Genomic DNA, 13290 nt, shown 5'->3' with positions numbered 1-13290 from the left:
AAGTGTTTTAAACGCCCTTACCCCTTTGCTGACTCAGTCTCAAATCATTGGACAGTGTGGCCTAAGGTGAATCATCCTGTTTCCCGTTGAACGAATCTACTGTGGTACCTATGGAAGACTCCCCGGCGTTTACAGACCTGGTGGACAGACGATTGGAATCCCTTTCCTGCTACCTACATTTGTTGGCGGGCTCGATACTTAAACCCGTATTCGCGTCCGTCCTGGTTTCTCAGACGGTTACTGAATGGGTTAAGGTACTTAGGGGTAACTTGAACGCTGAGACGGTTCCCCCTACTATGATTGAGCTCACAGACCAGATGGCCCAGGCCATGGTGTACCTGTGTGATGCGGCCTTGGACGCGGCTCCTCTGGTTGCCAGAGTGTCTGCGGTGGGGATTGCCATACGCCGCATGGTCTGGCCGAAGAACTGGTCGGTGGACCAGGCTACTACGAGGGCCTTAACTGATCTCACATTTTTGGTGAACACCTGTTTTGTGACTCCTTGGATGAGTAAATCAAGGGCCTAACTGGGGGGGTAAGAGTACTCTTCTCCCCCAATCCTCAAACGACAAGGCACCTCGCAGTAAGGCTTGGTCGGGTAAGCCCAAGACTAGCCAGTCCAGTTCGGCGGACAAATCCACCTCTGCATGAAAGGACGCCTTCACCCGATTCTGGCCTGGGGGGACGTTTGCGTTGCTTTCAAGAACCCTGGACGTCTGATTCACGAGTGGCCAGGGCTCGAGACCCTCTGGCCGAAGCCACAGACGCATTGGTAGTGCCCTGGAGCCAATATCGGCTGATTTATGTCTTTCCCTCCACTACAGCTGTTGACGTTTCTCCTCAGGTTGGTGGTGGGAAAGGTGCCGGTGATTCTGGTAGCCTCAGACTGGCCTCGCCGGTCGTGGTACGCAGACCTGGTAAAGATGGTCGTTGAGCCTCCTTGGCAGCTGCCCCTGAGAGAGGATCTGTCTCAAGGGCCAAACTTCCATCCTGCTTTACGGTCGCTGGTTTTAATGGCATGGCTGTTGAGAGACAGAGGTCTCTCTGATTCTGTGATTCCTACCCTGTTGAGGGCTAGAAAGGTGACTTTCAGGAAGATTTTATCATCGTACTTGGAAGATGTATATTGCCTGGTGTGAATCGCAAAAATTGCATCCTCGCTCGTTTTCGGTGGCGAGGGTCTTGGCTTTCTTGCAGAGAGGAGTTGAGCAAAGTTTGGCTTTAGGCACGATTAAAGGACAAGTGTCGGCCTTAACCATTTACTTCCAACACCCGTTGGCGACTAATTCCTTGACCCGCACCTTTATTCAAGGGGTGCGTCATCTGGCTCCTCCAAGATGTCCTAAGCCTCCCAAGGAATTTGCCTTACATTTTCTGGATGTGGTTCGGGTGTTCAGGGTTTACCTGTCGGCCAAGGAGCCTTTTAGGACATCTGATTCTCTGTTTGTCCTCACTGAGGGATCTCGTAAGGGTTCGGCTGCGTCTGCTGCGACCATATCCAAATGGATCAGGCAGACAGTTGTTCAGGCCCATTCATTGATGGGCCTGAACAGTCAGGTTCCTCCTTTCCTTGTGAATGCACATTCTACTAGAGTGCTAAGTGCCTCTTGGGCTTTTCGCCATCAGGCATCTGTTACTCAAGTGTGTAATGCAGTGACTTGGTCGTTTGTACATACTTTTACAAAATTCTACAAAGTAGATTTCTTGGCATCCTCGGATGCCTTCTTTGGCTGCAAGGTTTTACAGGCTGCTGTTTAAAAGAGACTTTTTTTTTTTTTTTTTCTCTTTACAGGGTTGAATTTTTGTTTGGGGGTAAGCTCCTGTTGGTATGGGTTGAGCTTTTTTTTTTACCCAGTTGGCTACGTTTTTAGCCTTGGAAATACGTTAACGGTTTTTGGTTGCGTTCTTCCCACCCCTCATGCCTATACTGCTTTGGGATGTCCCAATAGTAAAGAAGCATAAGAACTGCATCTGTCAATGGACGATAGAGAAAACAACTAGATTTTTGTAAGAACTTACCGTAAAATCCTTTTCTCTGAAGTCCATTGACAGACGCAGCACCCGCCCCTCTATTTTGGGGATGGTGGGGTCTTCTTTTCACTGCTTGCTACGAAACTGATATGAGAGCACAGTGTGTCTGGGGTTATGTCGTGAGTGACAGCCCCTATAGGCGTGTCGAGTGAAAACTTTTCACTGCTTAGTCTACTCCTGTAGATGGCGCATAACTCAATAGTGAAGAAGCATAAGAGCTGCGTCTGTCAATGGACTTCAGAGAAAAGGATTTTACGGTAAGTTCTTACAAAAATCCATTTTTTTTTTCTTTTTGTGGTTCAAACATTTTATTGGAGAACAAAGTAAATGGGTAACAACAATTGGTAAACAGAGTGACAAGATAAGTACAAGCCAGATGCGCTAACAAAATAATGGCTACAATAACCATGGGTCAAACTTAGGAGTAGGTAGATAAGGGGCAACCGGGGGGCTGTGGCCAGGACTCTGCAACCGGCGTAGCCAACCCATAGGCCCCCCCCGTAAAGGGAACACTGTGCCCAGGTGGGGAGGCGCGGCCAAGCAGCAGGCGAAGCAAGGGTGAACAAAGCCCAGTAGCTCGGTAGAACATGAGAAGAGATAAATGTGTGCGATAATCCACATGGTGATGCAACTAGACGGGGGAAACAATAAGTAAAACCAGGAAAAGCAGGCCAAACCAGGGAGCCTGCGGGGTGCACTCTGTAGTTCTTGACAGGCTCAAACAGGTGTGTTGTTGGTGCCAGAACAAATCACGTGGGGAGGCGGAGAAGGAAAAAGGGGGGGGGGAGAAGGGAGGTTTGCCCGGGGGGGGGGGGGGGGCAATGAACAGGGAGTAGTAGCCAGTAAGCCTCAGGTTAATATCAGGGCAGTAGGAGGGAGGTGTCAAAATTGGATGGAAGAAAATGGTCAACCCAAGGTTGCCAAAGTCTACTGTACTTGTCTATTTTATCTATTAGAACCACCTCAATTTTGGCGTGTATCATGGCTGTGGTGACCCACTGCTTGACCTCAGGCAAGGAGAGGTGGGGGGACTTCCATGCTCTTGCAATGGTTTGTTTGGCTGCGTGGTGACTTGGAGGAATAGTTTGTGTAAAAAAAATCCAGTTTTTTTGAGTCTGTGCAAGGAGATGATCTGAGAAGACTGGATCGAACAGCCTTTTTACACAATGCAGAGGATTAACCCCTTGGGATCTCTTGGGTATAACAAGCATGCGTTACTGCATATACAGACTAATTATGCTGTTGCGGGTTTAGTAACACATAATCATTCACCTAGGGTGGCATCTTTATTAACATTGTGATCCATATTTCAATATGCCCCCGTCCACAGACCACATTACCCGTCCACAGAACACGTTACCCACCTCCACACGTTTGTGGAGAAGAGACCCTTGTCCTCTCAACATTGTAGTAAGCTGCTTTCTCAATGCAGATGTTTGGAAGCTGGCAGTGGGTTATAGGGACATGGGGATGACAAGGGGTTGTGTATTAGGAAGGTATCAGCGGGTTGCCAGGTGTCATGAAGATGGGGATGACAGGGGGTGGGGTGTTAGGTTGCAGTGGGTTGGCAGGTGTGATGAGGCTGACGAGGGTGGGGTTTTAGCAAGGTTGAAATGGGGTGCTAGATGTGATGAGGATGACAGGGGGTGGGGTGCTAGCAAGGTTGCAGTGGGTTACCCCGGTTGTGATGAGCATGACAGGGTGTGGGGTGTTAGCAAGGTATCAGTGGGTTGCCAGGTGTGATGAGCATGACAGGGTGTGGGGTGTTAGCAAGGTATCAGTGGGTTGCCAAGTGTGATGAAGATGAGGATGTCAGGGGGTGGGGTGTTAGTAAGGTATCTATGGATTGGCACGTGTGATGAGGATGATGGGGTGGGGTTTTAGCAAGGTAGCAGTGGGGTACCAGATGTGATGAGGATGACGAGGTGGGGTGTTAGTAAGGTATCAGTGGGGTGCCAGGTAGGATGACAGGGAGTGGGGTGTTAGTAAGGTATCTGTGGGTTGGCACGTGTCATGAGGATGGCAGGGGGTGGGGTGTTGGCAAGGTTGCAGTGGGTTGCCAGGTGTGATGAGGAGGAGGATGGCAGGGGGTGGGGTGTTGGTGAGGAATCAGTTGGTTGCTAGGTGTGATGAGGATGACAAGAGGTGGGTTGTTAGTTGCCAGGTGGGATGAGGATGACTGGAGAGGGAGAGCGAGAGAGAGAGAGAGGAAAAAAGGAAAGGCACAGAAAGCAAGAAAGAAGGATCACAAATATGAAAAAAAAGAAAAAAAGAAAACCGAACACATTTTTGGCACAATCTGTATTATTTATGAATTTAGAAATTGGGAAATTAATGTTTTTTTAAAAATTTAGAAATATCTATGACCTCAATATGCACATCTGCAGGCTACAACTAATGCTGTTGAGAAGTCAAAAAAGAACACTGCAAAAAACATGTACAGTACAGTGGTGTTATCTCCTTTATGGAATCACTGCCTCTTGAAATCCACTACAGCCTGTAGGGCTGCGCATCTTAACTGGTCTCAGAATTCGGTTATGATTATAATGTGAACGATTATCGATGAATTACGATTACTGCCCACAGCCCCCCATTGACTTAACACAGCCAATTTACATTAAATAGCAGCCCCCCCCCAGCCCTGCCGGCTGCCAGTGCACTCAAAAGTTAAAACAAATTAGTGTCCGTGCCTCCGTTTCAGGGACACTTCCAGTGTGTAAGGGTTAATGTAAACTGATGCCTGAGTGATTACCTTATTATCTCCGGTATTTTCATTGTCAGTCTGCACTCGTGCACTCAGCCGGCGGGGAGGAGGAGGAGATCAGCCGGCCAGAGGGCACGTGGCTGTGACGGAGATGAAAAGACCGGAGATGAGGTAAAATCAAGCATCCGTTTACATTAACCCTTACACACTAGAAGTGTCCCTGAAACTGAGTCACTGACACTAATTTGTTTTAACTTTTGAGTGCACGGGCAGCCAACAGGGCTGTCCTTGGAGAGGCGGGGGGGGGGAGCCGGGATGACATCATCCACGCATCTGTGCGGCAGGTCCTCGGCATTGGATTCGAATCACGATGCATTGATCTAACAATTATTTTCAACACCCCTAACCGCCTGTGTCCTCATGCTTTTATGGGAGGCGGATCATCCATTAATCCAGATGTGACATCCCGCCCACTGTTCTTTTTTTAGTTACTGGTCATGGTTGAGGTAGGAGGGACTGGGCAGTCATTTAGGATCTGTGTAGACGCCCACATGTGTGATGTTAATACAATGTTACTTGAATCTGTCAACTAAAACCAGGAAGTGTTAGAGAGATAGAGAGTAAACGGAGCATATGAAGCTGAAATACACCCACTGTGTCTTATCTGAACTTGCCCTGAGTGAACAAGCAGTAGGGGGAGGAACTGTGCATCCAGAATCAGTCTTTTTACACAATGCAGAGGATTAATCACTTAGGTTACTCAGTAAGTATAACAAGCATGCTATTCTGCATCTAGAGACTGAATTTTATTGTTTTGTGTGTTTAGTAACACTTTAATACAAGTCTCTGAACTTATGACCCACATAGGACTGATGTCTGCGCAAATGCTTAGGGCACTTTGGGTATGTGTGAGAGGCTGATGAGACATTCAGGGAACTGCTGATTTGTCTTCCCATTGAGAGGCATTGTATCTTGCTGGCTCTAGACACAGTCATTAGCAATGCCTTGGGGGTGGAGGGGGGTGTCACAGGGCCCTTCTACCATGGCATAGGAGATCTGAAGAAGGGTTAGAAGATCTTCCCTCTACCTTATATTCCTTGGCACACTCCGATTCTCTGTGTATAACTCATAGGACCTATAGGTCCGATGCAGGAGATCTGCTACTGCCTCTGGCATGCAGGTGGGCCCCCAGTTCTACAAGTGGGGGGGTTATTCACACACCCAGTTTGGTCTCCTGGGCCTACTTTGCCTTTGGATCCTCGTGAAACTCTTTTTAGCTGTCGGGCTAATTACTTGCCATCTATTTTAGTTGCCCTGCTTGTTTGCTATTCTACTATACATAGCTGTGCCTTTATACAGGCCCCCCTTTATTTCTTGCACTCTGGGACCTCCGGTTCCTGTCTTGGTACAAAACTTCTCTTGGGAGTTATTCCCTACAATCCTTCTCCTCCACAAGAATTCTGTATTGTTTAATGTTGATCATCAGGATTCTCCCTCCCCAGAGGGGACCGTCTGAGTTAGCTGGAACCAGTTTCCACTGCTCCCTCCCATGGCTGGCTCCTGACCACTCAGTGTCCTGGACCGTATGTCCGCCATAATACTTTATCTTGGAGCCTAACACATGTCTAAGATTGGTCACCAGCAAGTGAGGACAACCAGCTTTGATCCTACCTGAAGCACTCTGCACCTGGTGGAATTTTCCCTAATGATCATAGTACCCCCCGCTTTTCTGTTTAAATACTAGTGGGGTACTAAAGACTTGCTTTTATGTTGCCTCTCCTTCTCTTGTTGACTTTTTTCTTAATCAGTCATCTTTAGAGTCTTGGTTTATGGCAGGATGTGCAGGTGGTCCTTTATGGATTTAATGGTCCTTGATCTTGTTTTGGGGGTTCCCTTTGTCAATATTATTTTCATTGTCCTTTTAGGGAAATTTGCCTCCTTTTTCAGGTTCAGCCATTGGTCCTGGTTATTTTTTGACTGTTCCTGGTTTTTGGATATGTCCGAGGCTTTTGGACATCCCTAATGTCAAAGAATTACTAACCTCCTGTGTCCCCTCAATTGATGATAAAGAAGATTGTACTTCTAAAATCTTTTTCTTGAAGTCCATTGAGGGACTCAAGTTCCCTATCCCCATGTTCTTGGCCCTATGTACTGCTTGCCCACAGACCGATGCATGATGTCAGGGGTAGCGTTATACTGGGACTGCTTTTAAGGGTGTTTTTTTTTTTTTTTTTCTTTTTTTGTCCAGTACCCATACCTTCTGTAGGCAGCAACAGATAACCCAAAATTCTAAGAATGACCAAATAAGTTTCTCTTAATGGACTTTAAAAAAATATTTTACAGTACATATAAAAATCTAATTTTTTTCTGTATTTTTTGCTTTTAGGATTTAATTGTTCGTCTGTCAGATGATACAGATCCATTTTTTCTGTACAATCTTACTTTAGGAGAAGAGGATTTTCAAAGGTAAACACATTTTGTAATGAAAAGTGCCCAAAATACCATAACACCTCAAATTAGATACATGTCATCTTACATATTTCTTGTTACTACCATAACCTAGCACCAAAGAACAACCCAAAATTCTGCTCCTGATGATCGCAGTGATGCCACATATGTGTATGTTCTTATTTGTTTGTTCCCGTAGTAGAGCTCCTGTAACCCATTTCTGCTTTTGGATGAAGATAGTTGGCTACATACATATAGTGTCTAGTGTTTGGTGGAGACTATATGTATGCGGCCACTTTATAAGAAAAAAAATACTTTAAACTGAATAAAGTATCAAAAGCAAGATAACTATGGAGTGCGACTCACATCTTATATTAAACATTACACGTTTTGATATTGGTTATTTGCACTTTTCCCTTAGATAATGAGCTTTAGAAGATCGCTGATAAATGAACATTCCTTTTAAAATACTGATCAATACAATTTCCGATGGGGAAATAAAAATAAAATGTTTTTCCAATAAATGATACTGTAAGCAAAGTATTTTGAACGATATAATGAAGCACAAACTATTTAGACAATGCTTTACCGTCTCTAGGTATTTATTAACCCAGTCACAGTAAATTCTGTTCACACTGGTGCAATTTTTCATGTGATTTGACAGTTCTAAATCACATGACAAGTCGCACCCTATTGTCTGCAAGGGAACTGTTAGAATCGGTGGGTCTTCGACTTTGCGGTGCTGCACCGATTTGAAAAAAGAAAAGGTTTCTACTTTATTTTTAGCAATTTCAAGTGAGACTTGCGTAGGCATCTGTGCATGAAGTCACACAGATGTCAGGCAAGTTGCACCTGAAATGGCACTGACCTGTGGCTTTGATATCATGCGACTTAAAAAACAAAAAAAAACAAACACGATTTTAAAGTCATATTCTGTATAAACGGGGGCTTAAAGTGCATTCTAAAAATCTAGACATTTGACTTATTTTCACTCAGAATTTAACCTAACCTAAAAACAGTTCCAAGCCTTTTTTAAAATATAAAATTCTGCAGATTTCTTTTTTCTTCCTGGCCAAAAAAGACAAGTAAATACCCAAAAGAAAGTTGGAAATATAAATGTGCAGTGTGTCTGAAGAAGTAATTATGACCCACCAGTCAGGCATATAAGTTAAGCTTCATTATTCGATTACAAGTTAACTGGTGCTTTTAAATGGAAAAGTGTTTTCTTATATACCTGTGTTTTATGTTCAGGAGTACACAGTAACACTTTGTACTTGCATTTCTTTATTTTGGTCGGATAAAAAATTGGAAAAAAAATATATATTAAATATTTTTTTCTCTTTCGATCACGGATAGGCACAGCACCATGTCTTCTTAGACCCTTGGGCTTATGCTGTTCTCTTCATGAGTGGAACTAGGTGAAAACTATGTTGGCTACGCCCCTGAGGCATCACTTCCTGCTATAGGACTTCAGTTTTTTTCTGCTTAGTCAGGAGTAAGGACCTGGCTCCCTGCTAGGATCTGCGGTCTTGGCACTTTTAAATTGAATTTTTTCTCTTCTCTTTTGATATTTTCTGTTCCTGTGTGAACTGCAATCAATCTGTTCCTGTGTGAACTACAATCAACAGATGGACTGGGCGACACACTGGATATCCTAGATCATTTAGGGTCTTCCCAGTCTGGCCTGCAAGCGCAACCTAACTGTTAGCTCCGCACTAGGTTAGGTGCGACATAGCCCCACTGGACAGGGCTGGCCGGCGAGTGAAACACCTTGCATAGCCCTGGTCACGACAACGGTCCCAATCGGAGTTGCAGCGTACCTCTGGCTGCAGCACCCCTCTTTCCAAGATGGTGCGGTGGACTGCGTGGAGTTGTGCCCACCTAATGCCAAGGTGTGGGGAGTAGTGTCCCCCCTCTTTTCTCAGGAATAGCTGGGGTGGTCGTGGCCCCCCCCCATGTTCTTTTTCCCTTCATGTTTTCCCCCCCTCTCCCTAGTGGGGTTCTCCCTGCATTTGTTGCCCTCACCTGCCCTCAGCCCTCTCCCCTAGTTCCCCTTTGGGGTGTAGGGGTGTTTCTGGGTGGGGGTGTTACATTGGTGCTGGGCCGGAGGGCGGTGGGAGTGTGCCGCTGGCGGCTCCCTGTTAGGGGTGCCTGCATTTATTGCACTGCGGGGGGGGGGGTCCCTGGGGAGCTCCCCCTGGTAGACTATTACTTCCCTGGGGTCCCAGTTCCCGCGTGGGGCCGCCATTTTGCCATGGATGGTTGTTTTCAGCCTTGGCGGCTATGTTTGTGGTGTCCGGCGGCCATGTTTTGGGTTTCCCATTGTAGTCTATGCAGGGGCCATTTTCTTGAAGTCCAGTGCGGTGACGTGCAGCGGGGGCCTCTAGTGACCGTGTCAGCACTTCCTCTTTGATTGCAGTGTGGCAGGCTGTTTGGTGCTCTGGATCCAGCTCTGGGTGCATGGTGGTGAGTCTCTGTGGGTATACAGCCCTTCCTCTGCTGTATACAGCGCCGCTGGTGTACGCTGATCCTTGTGGTGCTCCGAGCTGTGTGCAGGGAGTTTTTTTTTCTTAAAAAAAAAAAAAAGTTTTTTCTTTTGGGCACAGTTCGGGTCCGGTTTAAACATGAAGCTCCTGGAACGTGTGAAGCTGTAGGAACCTCTGGGTCTGTCTGCCCTGGCAGCCATGACGGTGGCCCTGCAGTCACTTGTGTCAAAGGTTGACACGGCCCTGCAAAGGGAAGCACCCCCCGCCTTCCCCTGTATCCTCTGCCCCCTCGCAGTCTGAGGTGAATTTGGCAGACGCGAGTCAACGCACCCCGAGTGCCATAACAGTCAGGATGAATCCTCTTCCTCTGCAACCTCGCATGAAAAGGCACTGGTGGAGGCATTGGTTGATTGATCAGGCAGACGGTGGTGCAGGCCTATTCTATGAACGGTCAGGTTCCATCTTTCCCTGTCAAGGCACATCCTACGAGGGCGCTCAGTGCCTCCTGGACATTTTGTCATCATGCGTCAGTGGTTCAGGTGTGCAAGGCGGCTGTGTGGTCATCTGTACACACATTCACAAAGTCTTGGGATGCTGCGTTCGGCTAGAAGTATTGCAGGCTGCGGTTGCAGAGGCTCCCGCCTCTTAAAGGGTGTTTTTTTTTTTTTTTGGTGGTGAGCTCCATTTGTTCCTGGCTGAGCTCCTGTTTTACCTGGTTGACTATGTTTAGCCCTTGTTGGGAATTATATGTATTTGTGTGTTTTTCCCACCCCTCATGTTAATACTGCTTTGGGACATCCCAAGGGTCTAAGAAGATATGGAGCCGTGTCCATCAGTGACGAAAGAGAGAACTGGATTTTTGTCTTCGTAAAATCCTTTTCTCTGAGGTTCACTGACGGACACGGCACCTGCCCCTCTGTTGTGTGAGTTATGTATTCTTCTGACACTGCTCGTTACAAGCTGAAGTCCTATAGCAGGAAGTGAGGGTATACTCCATGGGACTGCCTCAGGGGCATAGCCAAAATTGTTTACGCCTAGTCCTACTCCTAAAGAGAGAGCAACATAAGCCCAAGGGTCTAAAAAGACATGGAGCTGTATCTGTCAGTGAACCTCAGAAAAGGATTAAACGGTAAGACAAAAATACATTTTTTTAGTATATAAAATTAGCCAAACCTCCTATAGTTTCCTTTGACATTAGCGTGGCACTATTATCCAAAAGATATTCTGCAAAATGCTGGAGCTCCTTAAACTTAAGTCCCCAACCTTTTTGGCACCAGGGACCGATTTTATAGCTGCCAATTTTCCCAGGATCCTAGTTCCCCCTTTAAAGCAGTCCCACAGTGTCCTCAGTTCCCCTTCACATTACACACCTCTCCCCCTTACATTATAGTGCAGTCCCTGTTACAATTATGTAATGGGGACTGCTCTGTAAAGAGGGCACTTTCATATTAACCACTTGAGGTCCGCCCACCGTACATGTACTGTGGCAGGGTGGCCGCTCTGTGCCAGATCACATACCTAGTATGTGATCTGACACATACCAGGTCTGGGGAGAGCGAAGCCGGTGATCCGCTCCCGCTGTGATCACACACAGCAGCAGCCCAGCAGCAGGTACCACAGGCTTGATGTCCATTATCACCAGCTGATTATACAGTACACCGACAGAACGGCAGTCTGCCTATGTAAACAAGGCAGATTGCCGTTCTGTCAGAAGGGAAGGTATTGATCCTGTGGATCTTGGCTTGGCTGGCGCACAGTTAACCCTTTGATCGCCCCTGATAACTCCTTTCCAGCCAGTGTCAGTACAGTGACAGTGCAGGTTTTTTTAGCACTGATCACTATATCAGTTTTTTCCACCGATACCGATATTTTAGTCATCGGATATCGGTATCTGCCAATATTTTCGGACATTAAACAAAAAAAAAAAAAAAAATTTGTCTACAGGTACTGTGGTGGAGGGATCTGGGGGTCTAAAAGACCCCAAACCCCTCCTCTGCACTTAAAGCATTCAAAACGCCAAGTTTGGCTGTTATGAATTCTGTACGTTTTTGAATTTGGCGCCGCCAATACCCGGGAGTGATGGCATGTCTTTGAAATGTCTCTGTCAGAAGGCGGCGGTGCAGATGGAGACCCGGTCAGACGGTGGCAGTGAAGGTAGGATGCCCAGGTCTCCCGGTTGGACAGGAGACCCGGGCAAGCCGCGGAATGCGGTGGGAGGGGGGGGGGGTGACTTCCCTTCCCGCTCCTTGGAATAACAGCCGAGCGGCTTCTCAGCCGCATCGGTTGTCATTACAAGACAGCCGACCGTCAGCTATGGACACCGGTACTGGAGTGATGCCTCTAGCTGCAGGCATCACACCGATACATGCACTTTCCCGAAATATCGGCAATATCGGTAAATCAAAAGGCCGGTTCCGCTACATCAGGCAAAGTGCATATCGGCTCTCGATATATATCGGCTTTGCCGATAATCGGCAGATCCCTACTTTCCAGCTTACAGCCGAACACCTGAAGAACAGAATGAGTTTTGATATTTCGTAAAACAAACATCCATATCGGACACGTAGATTAGTAAAGTTTCAGCATACAGATCCACAAATACTTTGTTATTGCTTTCCCACATTTAGGTCACATTCGCAGGGCCGATTACCACCAGACTCCTGTGCAAGAATCAGTGGGTTCTTGCGGCTGGAAAGACTGGGACATGCAATTAGCAGTTGCTGTTCACGTCTTGTTGCACACAGAGTGGATAACTGCAGTTATGGATCTGATGTCCAAGCCTGGATGTAGTGATTTACCTGTTTAAATTGTGTAGGTAAATGTGAATCGCAAAGATGAGCGTCTTATTAACCCCTTCCAGAGCTACTATTTAATCAATCTTAGTAAAATCATAACCTCAAATCTGAAAGCAAGATGCTGGGAGAAGATCTTCCAATCTCTACCTTATTCATTTTTGTACAACACCTTCAGTATATAAAATGTAGTTCAGCTTGTGCTAGGTAGTCTCATAACAAACTATAGATTTGTGTTTATTGTAACAGTGATTGTGTTGAGTATTTCTCAAGTCTATTTTTTTTTTGTTGCATATACTGTTCCTGTTTTTGATCAAATGCCCCCCCCCCCCCTCTCTCTCTCTCTCTTTCTCAGCTTAAAAAACCAACAAGGATTATTAGTGGAATTTTCTGCATTTCCACGGAGGTTCATTGACCTTTTGGAGCAATGTATATTGGAGCAAGACAAACCTGTTCCTAGGTATAAATATGTTATATTTTCATACCTTTCTTAGACCTTTTTGTTGATTTAAGCTTTAAAAAGTAGTCTAATATTAAAAACTTAGTACTTTTATTTCTCATAAATGAAAATACCCAGATTATAGGGCAGCTTTAACTTAGTCAGCTCTTCTGGAAAGGCTGTCCACAAGGTTTAGGAGTGTGTCTATGGAATGTTTGATCATTGTTCTAGAAGCGCATTTGTGAGGTCAGGCACTGTTGTGAACGAGAAGGCCTGGCTCACAGTCGCCACTCCAGTTCATCCCAAAGATGTTCTATCGGGTTGAAGTCAGGACTCTGTGCAGGCCAGTCAAGTTCCTCCACCCCAAACTCGCTCATCCATGTCTTTATG

At 46.2% G+C, this 13290-nt stretch overlaps 1 protein-coding gene across 1 annotated transcript in view; it reads left to right on the top strand.

Moving 5' to 3' along the window:
• Positions 1-13290, top strand: part of LOC309556156 (spindle assembly abnormal protein 6 homolog) — a gene marked incomplete at its 3' end in the record, with an annotated part of 221299 nt that overhangs the window by 71040 nt on the left and 136969 nt on the right. Inside the window, exons 3-4 of the mRNA XM_082258516.1 lie at positions 7122-7201; positions 12817-12921. Coding sequence (XP_082114642.1) covers positions 7122-7201; positions 12817-12921 — 185 coding nt within the window. The remainder of the gene's footprint in view (positions 1-7121; positions 7202-12816; positions 12922-13290) is intronic.

This window comes from Pelophylax lessonae (assembly GCF_965119305.1).
Source record: "Pelophylax lessonae genome assembly, chromosome: 1".
NCBI classification, from domain to species: Eukaryota; Metazoa; Chordata; class Amphibia; order Anura; family Ranidae; genus Pelophylax; species Pelophylax lessonae.
This window is presented reverse-complemented; position numbering and strand designations above follow the sequence as displayed.